Source organism: Phacochoerus africanus, chromosome 7 (genome assembly GCF_016906955.1).
Source record: "Phacochoerus africanus isolate WHEZ1 chromosome 7, ROS_Pafr_v1, whole genome shotgun sequence".
NCBI classification, from domain to species: Eukaryota; Metazoa; Chordata; class Mammalia; order Artiodactyla; family Suidae; genus Phacochoerus; species Phacochoerus africanus.
In genome coordinates this window covers 82,217,332-82,244,406 of record NC_062550.1, presented here as the reverse complement: position 1 = coordinate 82,244,406, position 27,075 = coordinate 82,217,332, and the positions used below count along the sequence as shown (strand labels likewise).

The 27,075-nt window shown below is 41.1% G+C and overlaps 1 protein-coding gene across 7 annotated transcripts in view; it reads left to right on the top strand.

Annotated features, from left to right (window-relative positions):
• SENP1 (SUMO specific peptidase 1) overlaps positions 1-21,718 on the top strand; it is a 52,410-nt gene extending 30,692 nt beyond the window's left edge. For 6 of the 7 annotated variants that reach the window (XM_047788095.1, XM_047788092.1, XM_047788091.1 and 3 more), the window contains 9 exons: positions 806-844; positions 1,697-1,781; positions 2,271-2,426; positions 3,464-3,595; positions 15,898-16,101; positions 17,495-17,574; positions 18,510-18,594; positions 19,104-19,199; positions 20,172-21,718. In XM_047788095.1, the coding sequence (XP_047644051.1) occupies positions 806-844; positions 1,697-1,781; positions 2,271-2,426; positions 3,464-3,595; positions 15,898-16,101; positions 17,495-17,574; positions 18,510-18,594; positions 19,104-19,199; positions 20,172-20,234 (940 nt within the window). In that variant the 3' untranslated portion in view covers positions 20,235-21,718. Of the gene's footprint in view, positions 1-805; positions 845-1,696; positions 1,782-2,270; positions 2,427-3,463; positions 3,596-11,283; positions 16,102-17,494; positions 17,575-18,509; positions 18,595-19,103; positions 19,200-20,171 lie in introns of those variants that run through there. The other variant, XM_047788097.1, reaches the window with a different exon arrangement.
• Positions 21,719-27,075: the final 5,357 nt, after the last annotated feature.

Here is a 27,075-nt window from a genome sequence, read left to right as displayed (position 1 = left end):
TGACTTGCTAAGTGTCACAAATCAGGGCCAGCTCCAGGAGATCCCAATCTCTTAACTTCCAATTTGATGCTCTGTATACTTGTTCTGCATATCTAAAAGTTTTCTTTGGAAAAGTGTTCACTCTTCTTTCATTTGGTTCTGTGAGAACTTCTTCAGTTAAGGGGGCTGGCAAGGAGGTAAGGAAGTTTCCGAAGAACAAAAGGCTCTAGGACATGCCTGTGACTCTACAAAGCATTATTCCCAAGAGCTGCATGGAATAGAACTGGTCTTTCATCTTAGGAATGGAGTTATACTGCTGATTATCCACTTTGGTTCCTTGGCTTATTAGCCATTTGATGTGACTGTTCTATGAGTGGGGATTTTCAGTATCAGCTGTGATTTGGTTGAATGTATTTTGATTCAAGTAGAGAGACAAGAAGTCCAAGAACTCATTGAGATTTTATATAACTATGAATAATAAATCTGTCAATCGGAGCCATTTGGAAAGAGGACTATTCTAGCTTATTACCTTGACAAGTGATGTCCTCTTTCATATCATGTGGGTCTCTTTTGCAAGTAAGAAGCTATGCTCAACTTATTTCTCTGCTGAATGTTGGGTCATCTTTTTAACAGCATGTGGCCTATGACTCATATTTGTATTCCTTTAGCTACTATTTAAATTATTTTATGTAATTTATGTCCTTTTATTTATTCCATACTTGTAAAGCATTCTTGTAAACTATTTGTGATTAGTTTTCTTAATGAAAATATTTGATTTTTTAAAGTCACCTACACATTTGTCACATTTTTCTTTTCCTACCCATAGTCCTACTTTTTTCCAGGCAGAGCTGTGGATCAAAGAATTGTAAGTTATTATTTTTGATATCTTTTTTCCTTCTCCATCACTTTCTTTTCAGTTAGAAGAAGTCATTTAGCCTGTCGCTCTGCCTGTTTTTAGTCAGTAAAAATCCTTTTTATATCTGTTTAAAAAATAACTTTTAACTTATTGTGTTTTAAAAGTTCTTTGGGGGTTGGGATATTGCTCTGCTCAGGGTTGTTAAATCTACAACAATTATTAAAGCTAAATTGAGAAAATATTTTAAAGTTAGCTATTATATGTAAAGGAAAATAAATGCCCTTATTTTCACATTGATAAAACTATTTTTTTTTTGAGTAATTGGTGTTTTTGTAATTTGCACTATCACTGAAAGTTTAGTCTCTAGTTTTAAGAACTCACTTTGAGTAGCCAAACCTCTGGTCTTGTTGATTTTTTTTTTTTTTAAGAAAAAGAGAAACCTATAGTTTTTTTATATCATAAATACAGTATTTGAACTAAAACCTCAGTGATATCTTGTATTATCTTCTGCTTTGGGATTCAGTCTCAATTTTGAATTTCCAGAATGAAGCTTCACTTTCTCCATAATTTTAGAAGTGCTTTTCTATTTTTTTAAAGACTGCACATTTACAGATGTCCACAGAAGTCACTTGTTCATGTTTAGCAACAAATTAGTAATTTTTATCATTTCAAAAAAATAGAATAATTTCAGTAACACCTTGTGGTTTCACTTTGTCTTAAAGTAAGTGTAGTGGTAAGTTAGTATAAGGATTTTTATATTTTCTGTATGAGGGTTTTATATGTAATGCTCATTGTCTATCAGCAGTGTTCTTGATGTTGAGAGTGGTCTGAATTTGTGTCACATTCCTTTGAATTTCCTAGAACTAGTGTTTATGATTCTCGAGCACGGGAGAGATTGCGCCAAATTGAAGAGCAGAAAGCATTGGCATTACAGCTTCAAAACCAGGTAAGAAAAAGTTTTTGAGATAATAAATGAATAGCACATCCAAGTTGAAACTAATTTGTAAGGTCACCTGGATTTGGGATCAAAACAGTTGTAATTGGAGTTCCTGTTGTGGCTCAGTGGCTAACAAATCCGACTAAGAACCATGAGGTTCTGGGTTCAATCCCTGACCTTGCTCAGTGGGTTACGGATCTGGCGTTTCCGTGAGCTGTGGTGTAGGTCTCAGACGCGGCTCAGATCCCACGTTGCTGTTGGGCTGTGGCTGTGGCATAGGCCAGTGGCTACAGCTCCAATTAGACCCCTAGCCTGGGAACCTCCATATGCTGCAGGAGCAGCCCTAGAAAAGGCAAAAAGAAAAAAAAAGTTGTAATTGCAAGATACAGTGTATGGTAAGGGGAATATGTTCCTGGTCTCTCCAGTTAGTACTGTTTAGTGTACAGAGACAGATAGTATATTTCTTTATTCCACTTATTTTGAAGTTCTTTCTCTCAGAGACTGCAGGAGCAGGAACATTCAGTACATGATTCAGTAGAACTGCATCTTCGTGTGCCTCTTGAAAAGGAGATCCCTGTTACGATTGTTCAAGAAACAGGAAAAAAAGGTCATAAATTAACTGATAGTGAAGATGAATTTCCTGAAATCACAGAGGTAAATTTTATATTATAAATTCCTGCACTTTCAAGTGTTGAGTTCAGAGAGAATTCTTTGGGGAGTTTCCACCACAGTGCAGTGGGTTAAAAATCTGACTGCAGCAGCTCAGGTTGCTACAGCAATGCGGGTTCAGTCCCTGGCCTGGCATAGGGGGTTAAAGGATCCAACATTGCTGCAGCTGCATCATAGTCACAGCTTCAGCTTGGATTCAACCCTGGCCCAGGAACTTCCATATGCCGCAGGTATGGCCATTAAAAAAAAAAAAAGAGTTCTTTGGACAAATTTCAAACATTAATAGAACATCTGGATTTAAATTGTATTGTGTATCCCTGCTTTTATTTGTATTGTGTACTAGTCTTGGCTTTATTTTAAGGGATTATTGAAAATTGAGGAAAGAATTATGGAGTGACTTTTAATGACTTTAGTGAAAAAGTGTGTTTCATTTCATGTATATTTTAACTTAATGCGTGTGTACAGTACTTTGACATCAAATAGCAAGCTGAGCCTTACCCTTTTCCTTAAGTAATAAGAACTCAGTATAAAAATTTGGTAAATACATAGAAGTCTGCATACATTTAAAGATAATGTGCTCCTTAATTCATTCTTCTGTTTGGAAAACTCTCTTATTGCTGGTTAGTGTAACACGTTATAGCTGTACTGAATTGCACATTTTTACATTAAAAAATAAAAGAAATTTTTCTAGAAAAATGTGTCTGAAAGACATTACCTTTACTCTCTTATTACCCTTTGAGAAAGATTCTATTTCTGAGAAAATTGTTTGGCCAAAGATGTAAAATATAATACCTTCAGGATTATTATGAAACGAGGGTCTGAAATATTCTGAAAAAAAGGGAAGACAGGACAGGTTGGGAAGAAGTAATCAAGGAATTTACTGGAAGAAATAGAAACCAAAATGTTAGAAGTAAACAGTTGATTAGGGACAGATAAAAGCTGGGGATTGCATGGGGCTTGGTGAAAAACTGCTATGTCTGAGGCCATGTATGCTTGATCTCTGATACTTCTTGGTTCCATAGGAAATGGAGAAAGAAATAAAGAATGTATTTCGTAATGGGAACCAGGATGAAGTTCTGAGTGAAGCATTCCGCTTGACCATTACACGCAAAGATATTCAAACTCTAAACCATCTGAACTGGCTCAATGATGAGGTAACCTCACCCCTATTTTTATATCCAAATAGTAAATGAACATCAAGTGGAAACCAAGGCATTATCTTACTGTTTCTTAAAATGTGGTCCTCAGATGACCTGTTTCAGAATCAGCTCCCACTGGCCTCTCCATTCTCCTGAATAAGTACGAGGCAGTGTGGTAGAGATATGCATTTTTAAACAAATATCTTAGGTGATTTTTTTTATATACCTTAATGTCTGAGAACTGATGATTTACCATTTTATGTGTTGAAGATTGGGACACTGAGGGAGAGGACATTAGCTCATTAGTATTCTCACTCTCTTTAAGGTACCTTCCCTGCATTTCATATCTTTTGAGCAAATATTTAATAGCTGACCATGTTGCAGCGTGCAGGAATTCTTTGGGATTTCCATGTAGGAACCCATTTCTACCCTTCTGTCTCCACAGATGAGTGATAAGGTTTCCAAAATAGCCTATATTTTTACATGATTTTTCTTGTCTTTTTATGGCCGCACCTGCAGCATATGGAGGTTCCCAGGCTAGGGGTCTAATTGGAGCTGTAGCTGCTGGCCTACACCACAGCCACAGCAACGCCAGACCCAAGCCACGTCTGCAACCTACACCACAGCTCAGGGCAACGCCAGATCCTTAACCCACTGAGCAAGGCCAGGGATCAAACCTGCAACCTCATGGTTCCTAGTTGGATTCATTTCTGCTGCGCCGTGATGGGAACTCCCTACATAATATTTTTTTAACTGACATTGAAGAGGCTGTGTTATTAAATATTTGATGTATTGGGTTTAAAAAAGTTACGGCCCTTGGCTCCTGAAAGTTCTAATTATTTTAAGTAGATAAGTTTTATATTAATTAAGTAGATTAAACTGATCTGTCCTGTTCCTAAACCTGTAGGAGTGTGTTATATTTCAGAAGGATATTTTCACAGCAAAAGAAGAGAACTGGATTGGGGTTTTTCCTTAAGTACCTGCTTCCTTCCTTTGGCCCACTAGGAGCATCCCTGCTTGATATATCAGGTGTACACAAGCTTCATAGTATGGAGGATTTTTAGATACTTATATATACTAAGCACTAGATATTCTAGATACCTGTATCCTGGTCTTGTATGTTTAAGACCTTCCAAATATAATATTGGCTAATATCTACAGGGCATTTACCACATGTTATACACTATTCTAAGAGTTTTATATATCATAGTCACCACAGTCACCACAGTCCTTGGAGGTAGATATTACAGCTTTGTCATCTCCATTTGAAAGGCATAGAAAGATTAAGAAACTTGCAAGTTTACATGAATAGTAAGTAGCAAAGCAAAGATTCAGACTCAAGCATTGGGTCTTATATATTGTATTATACTGCCTTAGAATCTTTAATTGGATCCTGTTTCAAGATTAGATGTATAAAACTTGAGACATGTATCTGGTCCAGTAATTTGATTTTCTGTGGAGCTAGCTGGACTAGTCCCATTCTCTTTGCCACTGGTATGCTTATAAGATACAAATTTCAGAAGTTCATCACTCCCTGAATAATATCTTTGACCAAGAATAGTAAGGACGGTACAGTTTGATACGTCTTGCTTTAGGGGAAACAAGAGCCCTTGCTTCTTGTGACTCAGAATAGTGATATTAGAACATTGAATCAGATAATGGGGGAAAAAAAGAGTTCACCAAATCAAAGGGCAAAATGAAAATTAACAGGAGTTCCTGTCGTGGCACAGTGGTTGACGAATCCAACTAGGAACCATGAGGTTGTGGGTTCGATCCCTGGCCTTGCTCAGTGGGTTAAGGATCCGCGATGTTGCTGTGGCTCTGGTGTAGGCTGGCGGCTACAGCTCCGATTCGACCTCTAGCCTGGGAACCTCCATATGCCGAGGGAGCAGCCCTAGAAAAGGCAAAAAGACAAAAAAAAAATTTAAGAACAATCGAAAGCAGGCGTTCCCATATTGCTCAGTGGGTTAAGTACCTGACTAGTGTCCATGAGGATGCTGGTTTTATCCCTGGCCTCCCTCAGTGGGTTAAGGATCTGGCCTTGCTGCAAGCTGCAGTATAAGTCACAGGTGCCGTTCAGATTTGCATCTAACATTACTGTGGCTGTGGCATAGGCCAGCAGAGCTGTAGCTCCAATTCGACCCCGCCTGGGAACTTCCATATGCCGCGAGTGTGGCCCTAAAAAAAAGCAAAAAAAAAATGCAGTCAAAAGTATCCATCAATTAAGTGTTTTTGATTTGGAGATATTAATCTGTGGTCTCTCACCTTTTTTTTTTTTTTTTGGCCTGCCACTGCTAAATGGGAAGGATTGTAGCTTGTTTGTTGTACATTATGCAGAACCTTCTAGGGGGCAGCAATGAGTAGGTCATGAGCTGAGTTCTTACTATATACTGTGGCGTTTACCTCATTGAGCTCCTTTACAGAGGCAGCATTCATCAGGACATATTTTCCATTCCTTGGGCCCATCAGAAAATGTTTTTTTTTGTTTGTTTTTAGCAAGCAAAGTTAATGGAAATTATGTTATTTAGAAGAGTCGAGGGGAAGGAAAGATTCCTCATGTACTTTATCTCTACCACACCTACCCATAAATTTGGTAAGGAGTGCTTTTCTCCTGAGTTTAGAATAATGTTAATCTTGAAAAGCAGGTGCCAATTCACATGTCCATGATAATAAGAACTATTTTAATAACTACTTTAACACTATTTTAACTATTTTTAAAAGCACCATTTTCAAAGTACCATACTTCTCAGGGTTATTGCCCTCAAAAAGCTGGTAATATTTTGATGGGGAATTAGTAGGTATTGAATACTACTCATTTAAAAATACTTAATTTTGTTTCCCAATTGTGAACTCTCAGTCTTTTGCAAGTAATTTGCCCTCTCTTCTGTACTGTTCTCCTTCCCTCAAATAGATATTTTCATTAACCATTTCTTTTCTTTTTGTATCTCATGTCAGTTTTATAGGCTGCATTAAAACTTTCTCCAAAACAGGGAATTCTCTGGTGGCCTAGAAAGTTAAGGATCCAGCGTTGTCATTGCTGTGGCTCAGGTCATTGGTGTGGTGCAGGTTTGATCCCTGACCCAGGGATTTCCCCATACCATGGATACAACCAAAAAAATAATAATAATAAAAAAAACTTTCTCCAAAATAAAGTGATTGACACATTATTTCTACCATTTTATAGACAAGGAATATAAGATCCTAGAAATGAAAGTGTTCAGATTTAGTTTATAAGGATAATAAAATCCAGAAGGCCTATATTTGGGATATGTACAGAAAGCCATTAGGCCACCCTTTCTCTGGTCTCTTTCGTAAAAGAAGAGTAGGCCACAATATCTGTTCATACAGTAGGCTTTCCAACATGTTTTCAAAAATGGATTGGTATATAGGCAAATAGTTAAATTCTTTTAGCTTCAAAGGATTAATGATTGACAGGTTAACATTTTACTTCACTGTAAGAAAATGAAACTTCTCAAAATTGGAATGTGGGAACTGGCTGCCTTGTAAAGAATACAAAATGAGGGATTTCCGTACCAGGTGATTAGTTATTAATAGAAGTATCTAGGAGTTCCTCTCATGGCGCAGCAGAAACGAATCTGACTAGGAACCGTGAGGTTGCTGGTTTGATCTGTGGCATTGCTAAGGATCCAGCGTTGCCATGAGCTGTGGTGTGGGTCACAGACGTGGCTCAGATCTTTGATGTTGCTGTGGCTGTGGCGTAAGCCAGCAGCTGTAGCTCCGATATGACCCCTTGCCTGGGAACCTCCACATGCCGCAGGTGCAGCCCTAAAAAGTGAAAGAAAGAAAGAGAGAGAGAGGGAGAGAGAGAAAGGAAGGAAGGCAGGAAGGAAGGAAGGAAGGAAGAGAAGGAAGGAAGGAAAGAAGAAAGAAGGAGTATCTAATTAAGGGAAGGAGGACAGAGTTAGAGACTAAGGGAGAAATTAGTTGCAAAAGTAGATTGAAAGTCACAATTAAGAAACAAAAGGAAATAGTTTAAAATGGATGTCAATATTAGAATTATTTATTATTTCCTGGAGATTGAGTTGAATAACTTCTGGAATCCAACGCTAAGATTTTAGGTTAATGATCCTGAGGAGAGAACTGTTTTGGGCGTTATGTTTCTCTTATGGTCTCATGATTCTCCTTCTTAGAGGGCCTAGTTGTTTCATTAAGCATCAGATAAATTTAGAAATACGTCGAAATTATTTAGGCATACAAGTAAATGAATCTGATATCAGCTTCTGGCCACAATAGAATAAAATGGATCAGATTTACTCTTTTCAACTTGGAAACTAGATAAAACATGACGTTACAATTTTCAAACGCTAGATAACAGTGGTTCCTGAGAGAAGGGAAATGAAAAGGATGAGCCTATGATTTCTCCTGCTTACTAGGGTGGTGTACAAGGAAGTACCTAGCAGTCTTGCTAAGCGGAGGAGAGTTCAGAGAGGCCAGCGTGGCTAAGGTTTGTGAGGTAAATACTGGAGGGGAAGTTGCTCTACAAAGCAAAAGCTCCAGAGATGTGCAGAGGGCTCTCCTTGAATCTTTAGCTGAGTACCGATCTGTGCATATATGGGAAGAAACTACCAGAAGCTAGGGAAAGAGCTACCAGAAAGAAGAATCAGAAGTCTGAGCGCTAACACAGGTGCCAAGCATAGTTCATGTTCCAACCAGCTAGAGTAGGAAAGTCCTGGGACATCGAATAGAGTCTTCAAAAGGTCATGGCCTCAAGAGTGAGGCCAAAGTGGCCATGGAGTAAAGGCTGCTCTGAATCCATGATAACAAGCCTTGAAAGCTTGAAACTGATCCAATAACTTAACCATACACAGAATGAAGCCCAAAAATGTTTAAAGGAATACAGCAAATTCTAATAACAATAAAACCCAACAACATGAAATGCATAATGTCTAGCATCAATTTAAAAATTCTTAGGCATGCAAAGTGGGAAAAAAATGTAACAGGAAAGAAACTGTAACTGTAGAAATACCCTGAAAAAGATAAAAATGATAGAATTAGCCATCAGAGGTACTAAAACAGGTATCATAAACATATTCCATGTGTTCAGGGAAATAGAGGAAGGTGGACATTATGGGGAGAAAAATGGAAGATTTTATTTATTTATTTATTTATTTATTGCTCTTTAGGGCCATACCTGTGGCATATGGACGGTCCCAGGCTAGGGGTCACATCGGAGCTTCAGTTGCTGGCCTACACCACAGACACAGGCAACACCAGATCCCAGCCACGTCTGCGACCTATACCACAGCTCACAGCAATGCCAGATCCCCAACCCACTGAATAGGGCCAGGGATCAAACCTGTGTGTCCTCATGGATACCAGTCGGGTTCGTTAGTGCTGAGCCATGACAGGAACTCCAAAAAAATGGAAGATTTTTAAAAAGACTCAAATTGAGCTTCTAGAGATGAAAAATACAGCGTCTGGAATAAAAAAAGAAAATTCATGAGATGAGATGAATAGTAGATTAGACACCATGGAAGGAAAAATTAGTGAACTTGAAATAGGGTGATGGGAACCATCCAAATGAAACAGAAAAAAAGGCTGAAAAAAAAGATGATCAGAGCATTAGTGAGCTCTGGGACAGTGTCAAGCAGTCTAAGCATGCACTCGAAGTCCCAGAAGGAAAGGGAGGGTGTAAGTGGCGTCAAAAGAAGTGTTTAAAGACATAATAGTGTAGGATTTTCCAAATTTGAAAACATAAACTGAGAGATCCAAGAAATTCAGTATACCCCAAGTAGAAGAAACACTAACTGAAATATATAATAACTCAGTTGCTGAAAAACACTGATATAGAGAAAAATGATAAAAGCAACCAAAAGAAAAGAAACATATTATGTACAGAGGAACAAAGACCTGTCAGAAACTGTATAGGCCAGAAGAGAAGGTAGCTACATCTTTAGTACTGAAGGGGAAAAAAAAAATCAAACTTGTCAACCTAATTTCTGTACCAGCAAATATATCTTTCAAAAAAATAAGGCTGTACTTTTCTAGGCAAACATGCTGAGAGAATTCATCACCAGCAAATCTCTTCTATAATATTAAAGGATATTTGTCAGGCAGAAGAAAAATAATGAGGTAGAAATTTCAATCTCATTTTTTACTATCTCTGAAAGACAAAAAAAATGAACATACTATGGGGCTTGTGACATGTTGAAGTAAAATTTGTAACAACACAAAGAGGGGAAATGGAAGTATATACTTATATTCTTGCACAATACATGAAGTGGTATAATGTTATAGGAAGATAGACTATTGTAAGTGAAAGGTATATAAATCCTATAGTAACCAGTTAAAAACAAAAAGGTATCGTTAATAAGCCGGTAATGAAGGAGTTCCCTTGTAGTACAGCAGGTTAAGGATCCAGGATTCATCCCTGTGGCATCTTGGGTTGCTGCTGTAGTGCAGGTTTGTTTGTTTATTTGTTTTCATTTTTGGCCGACCCATGCTTATGGAGCTTCTGGGCCAGGGATTAGATCCAAGCCGGAGTTGTGACCTAAGCCACAGCTGCGACAAGGCTGGATCCTTGACCCACTGTGCCAGGTCGGGGATTGAACCTACATCCTAGGGATCCCAAGACATTGCCAGTACCATTGTGCCTCAGCAGGAACTCCTGTAGTGTGTGTTTGACCCCTGGGAATTTCTACATGCTTCGGGGACAGCCAGAAAAAAAAAAAAAAAACAGTAATGGCAATAAAGTGGAATTTAAAAATACTCAATCCTGGAGCTCCCTAGTGGCCCAGCAGTTAAGGATTAAGCATTGTCACTTCTGTGACTCATTCCGTCCTGTGGCCCGGATTTGATCCCTGGCCCAGGAACTTTCACATGGCACGGGCATGGCCAAAAAAAAAAAAAAAAAAAACCTCAATCCAGAGGAAGGCAGGAAAAGAAGAGGCAAATAGAAAAATAGAACAGTTGGGACAAATAGAAAAAAAGAACACAGTGGTGGATTTAAACCCAACCATCTCAGTAATCACATTAAACATAAACGATCTAACCGAGCACACCCAATGGAAATACAGTATGAGCCATGTATGTAATTTCAGGTTTTAACCTAGTATATCTAAAACGTTATTTTGGTATGTAATAAATACGAAACTATTATTAATGAGGTATTTTACCTTCTCTTTAAAATGCGTGTATTTTATACTTACAGCACATTAACACAGTACAGTTTGGGTTTTTTTGTTTTTTGTTTTTTTGTCTTTTTGCCTTTTCTAAGGCCATTCCCTTGGCATATGGAGGTTCCCAGGCTAGGGGTCTAATCGGAGCTGTAGCCGCCAGTCTACACCAGAGCCACAGCAATGCCAGATCCTTAACCCAATGAGTAAAGCCAGGGATCAAACCTATACCCTCTATGCCAGAGCCACAGCAACGCGTGATCTGAGCTGCGTCTGCAACCTACACCACAGCTCATGGCAACGCCGGATCCTTAACCCACTGAGCAAGGCCAGGGATCAAACCCATGTCCTCATGGTTCCTAGTCGGATTCGTTAACCACTAAGCCATGATGGGAACTCCCACACCACAGTTTGGATTAGTCATATTTCAAGTGTTTTATAGTCACTTTGACTAGTGGCTGTCATATTGGACAATATAAATTAAACAGCCAGTTAAAAAGCAGAGATTGTCAGATTAGGTTAAAAAATTTGTCTTCAAGAAAGTTTTGTTGTTGTTGTTGTGCCCAGAGCATGCAGAAGTTCCCAGGCCAGGATTGAACCTGTGCCACAGAAGTGACCCAGGCCACAACAGTGATGACGCTGGATCCTTAACCTGCTCGGCCACCAAGGAACTGCAAGAAACCTATTTTGAATGACACAGATAAGTTAAAAGAATGGAAAAATATGCCATGCAAACACTAAACAAAAGAAAGATGAAGTAACAATATTAATATCACACCAAGTAGATTTCAGAACATGGAATGTTCCAATGATAGACATTTCATAATGATAAGAGGATAAACTCATCTAGAAGATTAACTGCCTAGATATGTATGCATCTAATAACAGAACTTCAAAATACAACATGAAGCAAAACCTAAAAAAACACGAAGGGGAAATAGACAAATCTATAATTACTGTTGAAGATTTCAGCACCTCTCTCCCAATAATTTATTTTGTTTCCAAGGAGAAATTAAATCTAAATGATGCTCAGTAAGAGAGGAAATGGCTTGCAAAACATTAAGTCCAGCTAGACAAAACTAGCACAGGGAATAGGTTTTCCCTAGAAAATAAAAAATGATTGTGGGAAAAGGGAAAAAAATTAGACAGAATGAGATAAATTGGTTTAGTGAATGAATAGGATGGGTCTCCCGTGTGCTGTGCACCCCTACATGTAGAATAAGATGATCAGAATAGGAGTTAACAGTGTTTCTAACATGACTCAGAGTCCACATCATTGTAGTTTACCTCTTTCAAGTGTTTCTTAATAGAACTAGTTCTTTTGATAAACAGGGATTTATGTGAGGTCACAGGGAGAATAGTAATTACAGTTGTCATGGCTCCATAAAAATAGATGTTGCCTGCCTGTCTTTCTCTAAAATTTTGGCAGTAATTCTAATAATTTGTTACTTGAATTTGCACATGAGAAAAATCCTGGGCACAGTGAGAGATGCAGTAACAGAGAGATTGTGTGAAGTCTTCCCTCTTGGTTTCTATGATGTTCTTAGGTTAGATCTTAGTGACCTTCTGAATCATAATATTCAGGTGCTGTTGCTTTTGGGTTTTGTGGTTGACAAGGTTGACAGTGTGGTTGACGTTCTAATTTAAAAAATCAGAATGAAGAGGCAGGAAAATCTAGAAGGGTAAAATAGGAAGAACAGCTTTTTCCCCAAAAAAGTAATCTTTTCTTTTTCTTTCTTTCTTTTTTTTTTTTTTTTTTTTTTTGTCTTTTTAGGGCTACACCCAGGGCATATGGAATTTCTCAGGCTAGGAGTTGAATCCGAGCTGCACCTACTGACCCATGCCATGGCCCCAGCAATGTCATATCCGAACTGTGTCTGTGACCTTCACCAAGCCCCACAGCAACGCTGGATCCTTAACCCACTGAAGCGAGTCTAGGGAATCAAACCTGCATCCTCATGAATCCTACTTGGGTTCATTCCCACTGAGCCACAATGGGGAACTCCCCCCTAAAAGTAATCTTGGTTTCTGCTAAGAAGCACTGTCATGCCCAAGACTTGTAGAACATTTTTTTCCTAAGCTAATTTTAAGTGTCAGAGTGTGAAATTGGGAAGGATTAAAAGTCAGGACTTGACTGTTAGTGAAATTTTTACTTCTTTTAAATGCATGAGAAAACAGTAGTTTGGCTGGTTTACTGCATGAGAAGGAAGATACAAATAGCAGTAGTCATTTATGTCATTGTGGTAACATACAGGAAAAGGATTGAATCCTTAGTTTGAAAACATTGTAGGCTTTTCTTTTAAAGAGAAGCTTTTTTCAGCTTCAGCCTGGCAGCTCTTCAAATAAAATCACAAAGAAACAAGACACTGTAAACAACCATTCCACTCCCAAACAGGACTGCATAGACAAGCAGGCGCTCATGGCCAAGGCTGTGAAGGCAGCCGGAAGGGCAGCTCTTTAGAAGCCACAGCAAAGAGAGGCAAGTGTGGGCCCCCAAAAGAGTGACAAGTGCAAGACCAGTAGGCACAGGGCTGATTTACTACTCTTAGCCCCCTATTCCAAAGGGAATTCAAGATCTTCTGGAGCTAAGAGAGCCCTGTGTGCAGAAAGGCTCTCACCATGCAAGGGGAGAGACCCTTGTCTTCACGCAGTATAAGCAAATGCTGTTACTGCTTCTCTTTCATCTTAAACACTGTGATCTCTTCTCTCATTTTGGTTTTCTTCATCTTCAGCCCTCCTCTGTGAGAAGATGTGTAGGAATCTTTTTGTTCTCCTAATTCCTAGCTTGTTTTTTTGGTATGATTGTATCTTGGCAGACCTATGGCAGTTTTCCTCATTTGGACAGAGTAATAGCTGAAAAACTGAGGAGAGAAACTTGGATCTAAAATCTGCCTCAGATGTCAGATTACACATCCTTGGCTAATAGGAGGGAACATTGAAGCCACCAAACTCCCTCCTAATGGGATACAGTGTAAATGAAAAGGAACCCAGATCCTCCCTAGAGCTAGTTTAATGAGCTGACTTTGGAGGAAGCCATTTCCCTCTCAGTGGAGAAACCTTGGTTGGAGGCAGAGCTAAAGCAATGGAAAAAGGTCCTGATCCCTAGGTTCCTGTTCAGCTGGTTTGGTCTTCAGCTTTATAGTCCACTCTCAAAATAATAAAATAAGAAACAGCTCAAGCTAGACTTAATTGTTTTCTGGAACTCTTTCCTCCTGAAAAATGTGATAGCCATGTGTGGTGTGGCACTCATTTATGTCATCGTTTTCACTGTAGGTTAATGATCCCAAAGGCGATATACCCCGGCACCTGGGGAGATAGATCTCCATGGCTCTGATGTGCTTAGCTGTCCTTACCTCTCTGTGATTCCTTCCACCTCCACCTCAAATCCTTATTGCCTGTTGTAATATATAACTTATCTGCCCCATGGAGGGTTTGGCTTACAGTGACTGACAGATTGCCTGTTCTCTTCACCCCTTGGATTGGAGGGTTTAGCCTCATAACATGGCTAATATTGTGGGGTAGAGTACCAGAGGAGTCAGTCCCTTCTTAATGATTTTCTTTCACTCGGGAATTCAGATTATAGCCAGGAAGTCTGTGCTTGTTGGGCAGATCTTCCTGTATTCCTGGCTGTCTTCACAAGCCTAGAAACATCCTTTAGCACCATTGCCTTTGGGGCAGAGTTAGATTGAAAACCTCGATTTGAGAAATCTGTGATCCTGATTGTGTCTTGATTCATTATCATTTAAGTAAGTCAGCTCCAGTTACTTATTGGCTATCACACCAGGCAGAGAATTAACCACAACCTGAGTTTTCTGGGCCTATAGCTCAGTCTTCAGAGATGCAGGCAGAACAGTGTCTTTCTTCAGTCCTAGCTTTCCCCACCACCACCCTCAGAGCCCGGCCTCATGGTGAATGTGGTTTCCTTGCAACTGCCTAGGCATCCTCATCTATAGGCCCTTTCTCTAGTCTAGACCATGCTCCGGTGTGTTCCTGGCAGTATTCCCTGCTGCCTACCCAGTATGTAGTTGCCTACTGTTGGGCAGTAGCTCACTGCTCTGGCATCCTAGTGTGTAAATATTTGTCAAAGGACGGGGGCGTTTTCCCATTCCCCAAAAAGCATTCTGAAAAATGTGCCTGTTTTCTTAGTCATATTTCCAAGCCGTGGATCAGTTAGCCCATTCATTCCTTGTAGTTGACAGACACTAGTGCCTGACCTCAGTTGGCCACATAAAGTAAGTATGCAGTAACTTCCGGCACAGTAACTTCCAAGCTTTAGTACCGAGGAGCCTTGGACCTAAAGGAACCGTGGACAACATAGTCACTATTAAAGAACACATTATTTCATTAGCATGTTTTAACATATCTCTGCTAACATGACATTAAGCATTTTAACTTCTTTCACTTGTACTTGCCTCATATTGAAGGCGTAAATGAGTCAACAAAAATGAGAAAGCTAACCATACAGATTCTGGGGGAGAATGTTACTCTTCATGTTTGTGATTTTACTTTCAAGTCTCATGTAATGTCGGTTATACTATATCCATGTCTGCCTCTATACAAGCAACATTGCTAAGCTGCTGTCGCTTTAGAGATGTTTTTCCAGTAAGTTGATGGTTTATCCTGTCACTCAGTTCTACTTGAGACCAAAACAGTTTGCTTTTGCTCAGTGGCGTATTAGGCTGAAAATGCAATCTTTAGTCATTGAGCAGTTTTCTATCTTTGTGCAAAATCAGGAGGCCTTCATAGAAGGATTAACTGCTGATCTTAGCTTTATTAACAGTAGATTTGGACCTCAAGATTTATTTAAATGGCTCACACAGACCCAGCAGATTAAAGGAACTTCTTGTACTCTTTCCTTTCCTTTTCTCTTGAGTCTCACCTAAAGGGTACAGCGCCCCTTCCTCCTCATTCTCTAGTTGTTTTTTTTTTTACCCTAATCTTCAGTATTCTACCGATCTGGCCAACATCTGCCCATGTATATCCTGAGCCATGCATATATGTAAATATATAAATATATATGTGTGTGTGTGTATACGTCAACTTTCCCTGTTTTCACTCTTTATAACCCCCTCAACTCTTGTTCCTATGCTATGCAGTGTAGGAATGGTGTTTCCTTCTTACAACATAACTGTTTTTGAAGGCTTGAGTATCTATTTTAATATATATACCTTCTTCCCACAGATCATCAATTTCTACATGAATATGCTAATGGAGCGAAGTAAAGAGAAAGGAATGCCAAGTGTACATGCATTTAATACCTTTTTTTTCACTAAGTTAAAAACGGCTGGTTATCAAGCAGTGAAACGTTGGACAAAGAAAGTGGATGTCTTTTCTGTTGATATTCTTTTGGTGCCCATTCACCTGGGAGTGCACTGGTGTCTTGCTGTGAGTACCTGTTTTATTTTTGTTAAAAGAAATCTGTGTACTTATAGAATACACAGAAAGTAGTGAATATTAGTTCTACACTTTCACTGGATGATTGAGGAAGGAGTAGCATTTAGTTGTCTAAAAATTGGATAGATCAGGGAGTTCCTGTTGTGGCTCAGTGGTAATGACCCCGACTAGTATCCATGAGGATGCCAGTTCCGTCCCTGGCCTCAATAAGGATCCGGTGTTGCCGTGAGCTGTGGTGTAGGTCACAGATGAGACTCAGATCCCAAGTTGCTGTGGCTGTGGTGTAGGCCGGCAGCTGCAGCTCTGATTCAACCCCTAGCCTGGGAACCTCCATATGCCTCAGGTGTGGCCTTAAAAAAGCAAAAAAAAAAATTGGCTAGGTCAGTGAGCTTCTTGTCAAGAGTGGGGGGTACTTAGGTTTTGAAGAAAGCTGTGGAATTTCCTTTTCTGGAAATATTTAAAAAGGGAGTTATGAGTCAAAGCAGGCTTAAGGCAAGGCATAGAGAGAAAAAGTGACTTCTTAATGATGCTGCCAACTCAGATTCTATGATTATTATTTTCTGCCTAATCATGACTTGCCTTGCATACTTGGTAATTTAATATTTTTATGACTCAGAAAACATGGATACATTAGCTTAAATATTAATAAATGTATAAAAGTTATTTTGCAGAAATACATTTGAAAAGCATAAAGCCAAAAGGAAATTCTCCAGGTAAAAGAAACAAAAGCTACGAGTTACCATTGTGGCTCAGTGCATTATGAACCCAACTAGTAGCCATGAGGTTATGGGTTCAATCCCTGGCCTTGCTCAGTGGGTTAAGGATCTGGCGTTGCCCTGAGCTGTGGTGTAGGTTGCAGATATGGCATGGATCCCACATTGCTGTGGTTGTGGTGTAGGCCGGCAGCTGCAGCTCTGATTGGCCTCCTTGCCTTGGAACTTCTGTATGCCACAAGTGCAGCCCCCCAAAAAAGGAAGGAAGGAAGGAAGAGAGAGAGGAAGAAGAAAGGAAGAAAACAAAACCTAGAATCTTTTACCATCTTTCTGAAAATGGGTGGAAATGATCCCACTCAACTTCTTTCTCCGAAGAGCACATTATGTCTTCAGTGCTGCCCACGTTGCAGATGGAGAACCTGAATACTAGAAAAAGGTTTTAGGGCAATGAATGGGGCCACTTGTCAATGAGCCCCCACCATAGTTCTAAGTAAATAACACCCCCCCATTCTTCTTTCCTCTGCAGATTAAGCAAGGTATAATGCAAAGTATCCATCAAACTTGTCATGATTTCATAGGAAATTGGTGGAAGTTTCCAAGTTCCAGGGAAGGGAAAAGCTGAGAAGTCAATTTTCTTCACTTCATAAACACACAGATTTTTTTATTCCTAGGTTGTGGACTTTAGAAAGAAGAATATTACCTATTACGACTCTATGGGTGGGATAAATAATGAAGCCTGCAGGATCCTCTTGTAAGTAAGGAGTTGAGGACAAAAGAATTTGGTGTTGGGTATGTGTTGTGTTTTTTTAGTTGTTGAATTCTGTTTTCTGATCCATTCAATGGAGTGATAAATAAAGGAAATTTTTATATTGAGTAAGAATGGATAGTTTCCATCAAAGAAAGTAAAGTTTAATAATAGTATAATAATACCAAAAGTATGCCCTAATGGGGATAATTACTGTCTTGGTGTGCTGAAATAGAGAGTGGGTACAGAGAGAGAGAGAGAGAGAGAGAGAGAGAGAGAGAGAGAGAGAGAAAGAAACTACTTAGGAATCATCTTCTCCAACCTAATTTTTCAGATGAAGAAACCACAGGTGATTCTTATTTGCTCAGGTCCCACCAGTTAGCAGCTCAACTGGAAACCAAAATGCAAATCTCTTTACACATGTCTATTTCTCTTTCCAAAATGTCTGTTTCTCACTGTACCACTCTGGTGGCCAGGCAGAAGTAGGTTCCAGAAGAGTGAGCAGTTTGCGCTTAAGAAGAGTGCTCTGTATGGGGTGTGCACTCAACACATTGTTTTGGATTGAATTTTCACACCAGAGAATCAAGACTATAAATATAAATAAAGACCTCGATATTGCCAGGGAAGCATTTCTTTTCTATTAGATTGAGTTCCGAAGGACCATGTAAACCAAGGAAAAGAATGAAAACTCGTTCTTCAGAAAGGACGGTAGATAGAGGAGCCTGGGTATCAGAGGCACTGGTCATGTTTCTCAGAGCGGGCGTGAATTGTGGGACTTCCAAAGGAAGCTTAGCAGTCCAGAGATTCCTTGCCCAGCAACATATACTGTGTTCCGTAAAAGTGCAGATGGAAACTTCCTAAGGATTGTCAGCCCCATTCTTTGAGCAGCAGGTGTCATCAGTGTTCCCCAAGCTCACCTCATTCTCTCCCAATACCTGTAGGCAATACCTAAAGCAAGAAAGCATTGACAAGAAAAGGAAAGAGTTTGACACCAATGGCTGGCAGCTCTTCAGCAAGAAAAGCCAGGTACATTTCACCTTGATGAGATGGAAATTCTGAGATTAGGGTATGGGAAAGAAAAGGATTTCACTGTTTAGTCCCCAGGGACCTTCTGTTTGGTCGTGTGGTTCCGTGGGAAAGTTAGAGTAAACTTCTGTGGGAAACCTAGTAATGTGTTTCTTATGAAGAACTAGGTTTTCTAAATGTCCAGCTATTTTGCCAAGTTTTTCATTTCTGTGGGTAATGTTTGCAGATTGTTTGGCCCCTGTGGGAGGGACCTGTTTTTACACACTGGGTATCGTGGGAAGTCTGAGGTATTCTCCTGTATGATTAATAGGACATACACAAGCCTGACTGAGAAGCTGTATTTTTTTTTTTTCTCTGAGCCTCTGTTGTTCTGAATGGGGAATCGGAGTAATCTCTTCAAAATTCAGGGAAACTTGTAAAATTTATATTCTTTGGTTCTTATTTATAATCAAATAAGGAAAAAGGAAGCTTGGAAAGATGTCACCTTTTTGTTGTTTTGGGGCTTTCAGGAAATTCCACAGCAGATGAATGGAAGTGACTGTGGCATGTTTGCCTGCAAATATGCTGACTGCATTACCAAAGACAGACCAATCAACTTCACACAGGTGAGCCGAGCCGTCTGGAGGAAGCTCTATGACCACCCTGGCTCTGGGTTGCCCGACAGATGTTTTTCTCTCCACTTGTACCACTCAGGGGGCTCCACTTCCGCCTCTGTATAACTCATAACATGGGTGGAGATGGCCTGTGCCACGTCACAAGAAGAAGAAGGCTGGTGATAGGCCACATCCCAGGTTACCGTACATCAGGTTACCATACAACCTTGGGCAACAGCAGAGCCTTCTTCCCTGCCTGTCTCCCCAACCTGCCTCAAATCCTATTAGAAGCAGAGAACTGGAACCAGAGCAGGTTTCCTTCAGTTTCCTTTTATTTGGGCAGCAGTTAAATTTTGGAACAGACCACACCTCGATCTCCCAATGTAATTTGTTACACTGCCTTCCTGCCCTGCCCCTCACTTGATGCAGCCGATTTGTCTTCTCGTAGTTTGTGATTGTTTATTTCTGTCCATATAGTCCTTCGGAGAACAAAGTGGTTTGAGACTAGAGATTATGGTGTAATCTTTGTCCTCTACTTAACCCTTTACTTCTGTTTAAATTAACACTTTACCAGATTTTTCCATCATAGCCCTTGGATGGAGCTGACTCTTGCCATTCCCATAACTCTTCCCCTAAAAGTGAGTTTTTGATTTTCAGGCCTCAAATCTCATATCCTTTTAAAAGTTCGACATAGAGGACTTGATAGACACCATTCTCAAAATTCTTGGAGGCATTTGGGTATAGCTTGGGGACTCCTGGTGATGCCCAGTAAAACTTCTATGGTGACAGCAACGGAAAACAATCATAGAGATGGTAATAAAAAAAAGAGCAATAGAAAGAAAAAAGTCATGTGTAGTCAGGAATGAGCAGTTTGAAAGACCAAGAATGCAGCTGAGACTGTTTTAGTTAAAAACCTCAGGACGAAAAAGAGTGTTGGGTCTACGTACAAGAAATGAAAATTAGGGTGTCTCTGTGTCCCTACAGCAACACATGCCGTACTTCCGGAAGCGGATGGTCTGGGAAATCCTCCACCGAAAGCTCTTGTGAAGACCGTCTCAGTTAGCAGACATGGACTTGTGGGGGACCAGCTCTTTGTTGTCTACATCCAGAGACCTTGGAAACAGCTGCTCCCAACCCTCTGTTCTTGTAAAGTCCTTGATCCTGGACCAGGCCCTGGAGAGATGCACTCACAAGCACATCTGCCTTTCCTTTTGTATCTCAGATACTATTTTTGCAAAGAAACTTTGGTGCTGTGAAAGGGGTGAGGGACATCCCTAAGCTGAAGAGAGAGACTGCTTTTCACTTCTTCAGTTCTGCCATCTTGTTTTAAAAGGGCTCCAGCTTCACTCAGTCCCTTATTAGGGGCCTGAGCGAAGCTTGGATAGACTCTTGGTTTCATAGAAACTCTTGTTGTTAGGCCTTATTAAGAGGTAGGAAAGGACGTGGGCAAAAAGGTAGGGATGAAAACCACCAGCATATACACGCACACATACATACAGGATTTACAAGATGTGTCATCAGGAAAGTGACAGTAAACTGGACCTTGGGGCACCTGCGTAAGTCCTTCCTCCAGGACTTGTCCTGTTTATATGCCCCTTTGTGAAATCCGTCTGGTTCTTCGTAAGGCTGTTTTATCATCGTAGCTTCTTCCCCTCCTGAGGCACAACACATGAGCCTTGGGTGGGCCCCAAAGTCTCAGTCCTTTCCTTAAAAGCAGAGATTTGCATGTGCTCACAACACATGATACAGGGAAGTCCCACCCAGGGAGTGGTTTAGTGGAGCAACAAGGCACCACTTTTACTGCTGCCTACTTCTGACCAAGAAGAAGGACCTCAGTCTTTAGCATAAAATTCCAGCATTGGATGAATGCAGGTCTAGTTTGGTCTGTGGCTAGCTAGGTTAAATATGTTTCTAACCACAGAGAATTTAATATATATATATATATTTCACAGGAATATGCTTTTTTTTTTTTTTTTTTTAAGGCTAAATGTGTTCACCATTTTAGCCTGTAGATTTATTACCATTTTCCAAATTTAGCTCCCGGCACGCACAGATCCCACCCCCTATGTGTAGGGTGTTTGTGGACTTCCTAACAGAATATTTTGAGGCCTGGATGAATTTTGGCTTAGGGGTAGAGGTTACAGAGGGAGGCAAGATTTTCAACTGGAAAAACGGGTGGAATTTGGACTGATCAACTTGAGATTGAAAAACTGCTATTCCTTTTGTTCACTGTAGCATCTCCCCCAACCCTGAGCGATCCTCAGGCTAGATAGTGAAACGATCCAATGCCAGTGTCATTTTGTACGTAAGTTCCAAAACGGGAACATTTTATACTTTTTTCTGTATTGTAATAGGTAGTTTTGTATGAAATCTTTTCTTCTCTTCCCTTGTACCTCATCCTTTCCAACATTGTGCTTACTCCCTGGGCTTATTTGAAAATTTTACTCTGTTTTATATCAAGCTTGTTTAGTACATTTTTCTATGTGTTACCACAGGTTACAATTTGAAAAGAAAACTATTTTTTTTAAATATTCCATTGTTAACTGAATGTTACTGTTTCCACTCCAGCAACCAGATGTTCGACCTTTTTCATACTGCCTGCCTTTTGGGGGAAGACCACCTTTCGTTTGTTTGTTTTCTTTTTCCCTTTTTTTTTTTTTCCCCTTCTCTCTTGCTTTTTTTTTTCCTCTCTCTCTTTTTTTTTTTTTTTTTTGGTGTTTTCTATAGGAAATAAATAGCTTTCTATATATGAGTTGCTGGGACTTTTCACATTCTCTTTTAGAAAGCTATGGCATGCAGGCTCATTGTGGGACTCCTGAACATTGATTCTTGGTACTGAATGTATTTAAGTGACAACTGCAAAGGTGGCAATATGGCGTCGATTTGGACCATGAATCAAAAGACTTGAGTCTTTCAGATGCTCTTGCTATTGTCTGGGGAATTCAGAACAAGGTAGTTGTCTGTATTGATTGTTTGTCCATTAGATAACACCTGTCTTACCCTCCTCACAGAATTTGTACAGACCAAAGCAACAAATATTTATTGCCATGTATAGCAGAAAATGAAACATGCAACAAAAGCACTTTGAAAAATATATAAGGAATTGTTAAGCCTCTCTGAACTTGGCCCCGATTTCTGACCAATGCAGTTTTCTACAAGGTAAAGTTAGTGATCCTGAGACCACCCTACATGAGTGGGCCAAGCTGAGACACAGGTTGTGGTCCAGAGTGGGAACCAAAAACACTTATATAGTGGGGGCCCTTCTTTCCAGAGAGCTGCCCCCAGAAAAGCAGGACTAGCATCTGGAAACTTTCTTCTTCATTTAAGGGTGGGCCTTGATGACCAGGTTGAAATAAAATGTTCCTACATTCCATGGCCAAGGGCATGTTACCAATATCTTATTTAACTTACTTTTAAGCTAAAGCCTGTTGCTTTCCTCTTCTTCAGTCTTAACCTCTTTCCTGTGCCCAGTGCTCATAATTACCTACCTCCCCTAAGAAAGGAACTCTTGATTCATAATAAGCTCTAGATGCCAACTATGAAAACTTCAGCAGAAATCACAGTCCCAGCAATCCATCCTGGAACCTATACAGAGAAAGTCAGACCATTCCCACCCATTTGAGAATACTTGATTTGAGGCACAGAGGCTACTTTCATCCCCTTTGTCACCTGGGACCCACCATTGCTCCCAGGAGACCAGTTTAGGATTGAATGCAAGAGTACTTTTCCCTCATCTGCCCTGGAGACTTTGTGTAAATTGACTCTTCTGTATATGAGGTGCTTCAACCTCTCTGTGGTATCAACCTCTCTCTTCTTTAGCCCCTGTAACTGTGCTGGCATCTTCTTCACTGCCCCTAGCAATATCAGGCCCAACGTTTTAGTGTTCTGGGGTGAGGCAGGTAACCTGGAAAAGCACTGCCAGCAACCATATTCCGTAGTCTATCGCCACCTGGTTCTGCATGGCCCATAAAAGGTTTTAGTGGGCAGAGAGGGAGGGTTCACATCAGAGCGCCAATGTTTTTAATGTTTTAACCTCTAGTCTTTCTGTGCCATCCCTCCAGCTCTCAAATATGTCTTGCCCCAGAGTAAGAGAGACGACTGACACTTGGGCTTTGTCTTCTCCCTTGCTGCGCCCAGATGGGCCAGGGGGACATAGGATATGATGCTCTCATCTGGGGAACTCATATACCCAAGGGAGTCAGAAAAGGACACATAAGGCTGTTTATCAGGCCCTGTTGATGTACATGCTGAGCTCCTAGCAAAGTGATCATATTTCCCTGCCTAGGAGCAGTCTATCCACAGCTTCAGATTCATCCTAAAATTTGGAAAGGGACAAGTTAAGGCTCAACCCAGCATCTTTCCTAATAGCCCAGGGCTTTGTTTCACCTGTGCTGAATGCTAACATCTGTCTTTCAAGAGTCTGTAATACCTATTCCTAGCTTTGGCAGCACGGAAAGACATAACTTAATGGTAAGTGGGGTCGTGCTGGTCACCACTAAGAAAGGAGTGCTTAGACACGTCTCCCCTGTGAGAGAGAAACAAGAAACTAGGAGATACTGAGTCAGAAGATAAACCTTGAGGAAATGTTAGTGCAGGCTGCTTCTGGCCACACAGGGAGAGGTGGGGATAATTCTAATTGGGAGTGGTTGGACCAGATGTCCAGGGTCTTGCAAAGTCTAAAATTCTGAAATGCTATTGAGGGCCATAATGCTGCTTGGAATACAAACTGATCAAGGTAGAGATTCAAAGTCAAGTTGAAGGCCAGTGTTAAGATTGGCTTGATCTTAGAGTTAGGGCCCTGGTCAGTCTTTCCTAATGGAGCAGGTCATAGCTGCTGACTTTTTTCCATTCTCAAGTGAAGAGTAACCGTCAGCTGCTTAACCTCTGGAGATGGTCCTTCCAGCCTTCGCAGAACTTCTGGGAAGGAATATGTATGGGAGGGAGGAGCACAAGGAGCCCAGCATCTTCCACCTGCTGGGCAACCCTCATCCGATTTGTTCTTATTCCTTTCACACATACACAGCACCCACACCCCCAAATCCCACCACCTTGAAGCCTTCCCTGATCTCATTATCTTAAAATCCCTTGTCTGGACATCTGCAGCCCTTAGAATCAGAAAAGTAATACAATCCACATCATATACATATTGTAATCTGTCCTTACGTCAGGAATGGGCTGAGACCTATGTTGCTGCTTAGGGCAGGTGGGTGATTTGGTGCTTTTGTTTAAGCCAGGAGTGCAAGCTGCTGCTCTCTGGCCTCCTGGGGAGGAGTAGAGGTAACTGACTGAATATTGAGGCAACGTATTGGGGGTCAAGGAAAGAAGGTCCACACACAGCAGCCTGCTGTGAGGCTGTGCCTCCTTTATGGTCCCAAACCTAATGCCTCCTGCTGCCTTTAACAAACCCCCTTCCTCGGCAGTTCGGCATGTCCTTCAGGGGTCTCGGTCCCTAGCCCAAGGGGCTGATCGACCTATTTTTTCCCCTAACCACAGATCTTTCTGTTATATACCATTTTCTCCATCTTTTTTATTTCCAGTGGTGGTGTACACCCCAAATTGATTGTAGGTCCTCTTCTGACTACCCTGTCGTTTAAATGGGCTGTTTTGCATGCTGCCTTGTGTCTTGTCTGTTGGCCAAAGGAGGGCATTTGCCTCATCTGATTCTTCTGGGGAGCCCCTTATGCAAGGTGTTTAATAAGCCCGTGTTTAAACATTGGGCTTGGGGGCCCTGAAGAGTGGAGTGGAGAGATGGCTTGACCAAGGAAATAAAAGCCACCCATTCTCTAGGACCTTAAAGTTGAACTAATTTAGGAGGCCAGGAAGATACCAAGCTATGGACCTCATCAAGAAGGCAGACTCAGGCGTGGGGTCCATCTTGAAGCTGGGTATGGATGATGGAGGGGCAGAGGTGGAGATAAGTCAAGGATGATGCCTTTATCTGACTTTATCTATCTGTGACTCTACCTAGTTTTTAAAGGTTGATTTATTTAAAATAAATTCTGTGAATTTTGCTTTCTTGCCTTGACTGGAAACTCCCTGGTAAAAAGGACTTGATGGTATTTGTCTCTCTGTCTCTTTGCCTGTTTGTTCTGTCTCTGTCTGTGTCTGTGTCTCCTGATCCAAGCTGGACCAGTGATTGGGTCCTCAATGTGGTCTGGATTCCTGAGTCCACCCCTTAACCAGGAGTCTGAATACTGTTCATTCATTCATCTCGTTCCACATACCTGGAATTGAAGCCTGAAACGCAAATAACATGTAAATCTGTGGCTCCCTGGCACTTTTTAAAACCAGACCTGTCTGTGGAGCCAGCCAGAGAGCCCTCCTGAGCCAAAAACACCAGTCAGGACTTCCAGCCCACCCCGCTAACAGCACCCCTTGTCTCCTTGCCCCCTTCCATGCCCCTTTCTCCTCACCACCTAACCTTAAGGAAGTGCTCCTACTGCTCTACCTGTAAAGTTCACACTCCAAAGAATAAAACAAGAAAGCACCAACTTCTGAAAAATCTTCCACTATCTTGGTGAAACAGTTGCAACTGTGTTGAGCTAGAGGAGCTTGGAGACTCTTGGACTTGTAACATGTTTCTAACGTGGTGAAGATTTTTCAGCCATTCAAATATGATGGGGTGCAGAGGGAAGCCTTCAAGCCACTCTTACTTTCTGATTCCCCAGGGTGGTTAAAGATAACTGACGATTGCCTGGGTCTAATGTCTCTCCCCAGGTGGGAAGAAGACCCCCTCAAAGTGGGGACCAGGACCCAATCGTGAGTCATAGTCAGCCTACCCCTGGGGTGCCGGGGTTAGTCTTGGGCATGGCTTGATACTTTCCATGGGGAGGGAATGGGGTTCATGTTTCTTAAGGACTTGTGTTCTGAATGCTCTCTTTTTTTTTTTTTTCCAGATTCTTTTCCATTCCAGTTTTACACTAAGATACTGACTCTAGTTCCCTGTGCTATATAGTAGGACTTTGTTTATTTTATATGTAATAGTGTGTACCAGATGTTCTTCTGAACCCCAGGAAAAAATGTTTTGCCTTCTTGTATACCTGTGCCCCATTTCCTGTCAGCCCATCGCCAGCCAATTATCTGTGCCTCTGGCAGCCCATGAGGCCCTCCAGGTCACCGTTGGCTCTGCCTGGGCTCCCTGGTCTCAGCTGCACAGGCCTCCTTGGTGTTCGTCTAACAAACCAACCTTGCTTCCACCTCATGGTCGTTCTGTTTGCAGCTTCCTAGGCCTGGAGGACTTCTCCCCAGACACCCTCCTCCCTCCCTCCCTGCTCCCTCCCTCCGTCATCCCCACAGCCCAGGTCTCACATGCCCTCTGTAGCATTTCATATCTGACTGTGTTATTCACTCACTGGCTTGGTCTCACTAAAATGACTAATCTGTTTATGCTGCATCCCAGATGCCTAGAACAGCTGAAGGAGAGAGCTACTGAAGGAGTAAAGGGCTTACAGTTACTCAGCATCTGTGAGTAGTGTCTCCCTTCCGGATTTTATTTTTATTTGCTTGTTTTATGGCCACATCCATGGCATACGGAAGTTCCCAGGCCAGGGATTGAACCTGAGCCCCAGCTGCGACCTACACTGCAGCTCTGGCAACTCGGGATCCTTTAACCCACTGAGCCAGGCCAGAGATTCTCCCTTCCGTAGTGATAGCCTCCATCCTATTCAAGTCCTCACTCTTCCTGGTGTATGGTTTACAGGGCACACCCCCTCTAGGGCCCCTGGCTGCAAAGTCGTCGTCCAGTTAGCTCCATGAACACTGTCTTCTCCCAGTAATAATAAGAGTAAGCGTTTATTTATTGAGACCCTGGCTGCAGCCTTATGTGCCGCGTCTTTATATTTATATTATGTTATATTACCTTATTTAATGCTCACAAGGGTATTGATGT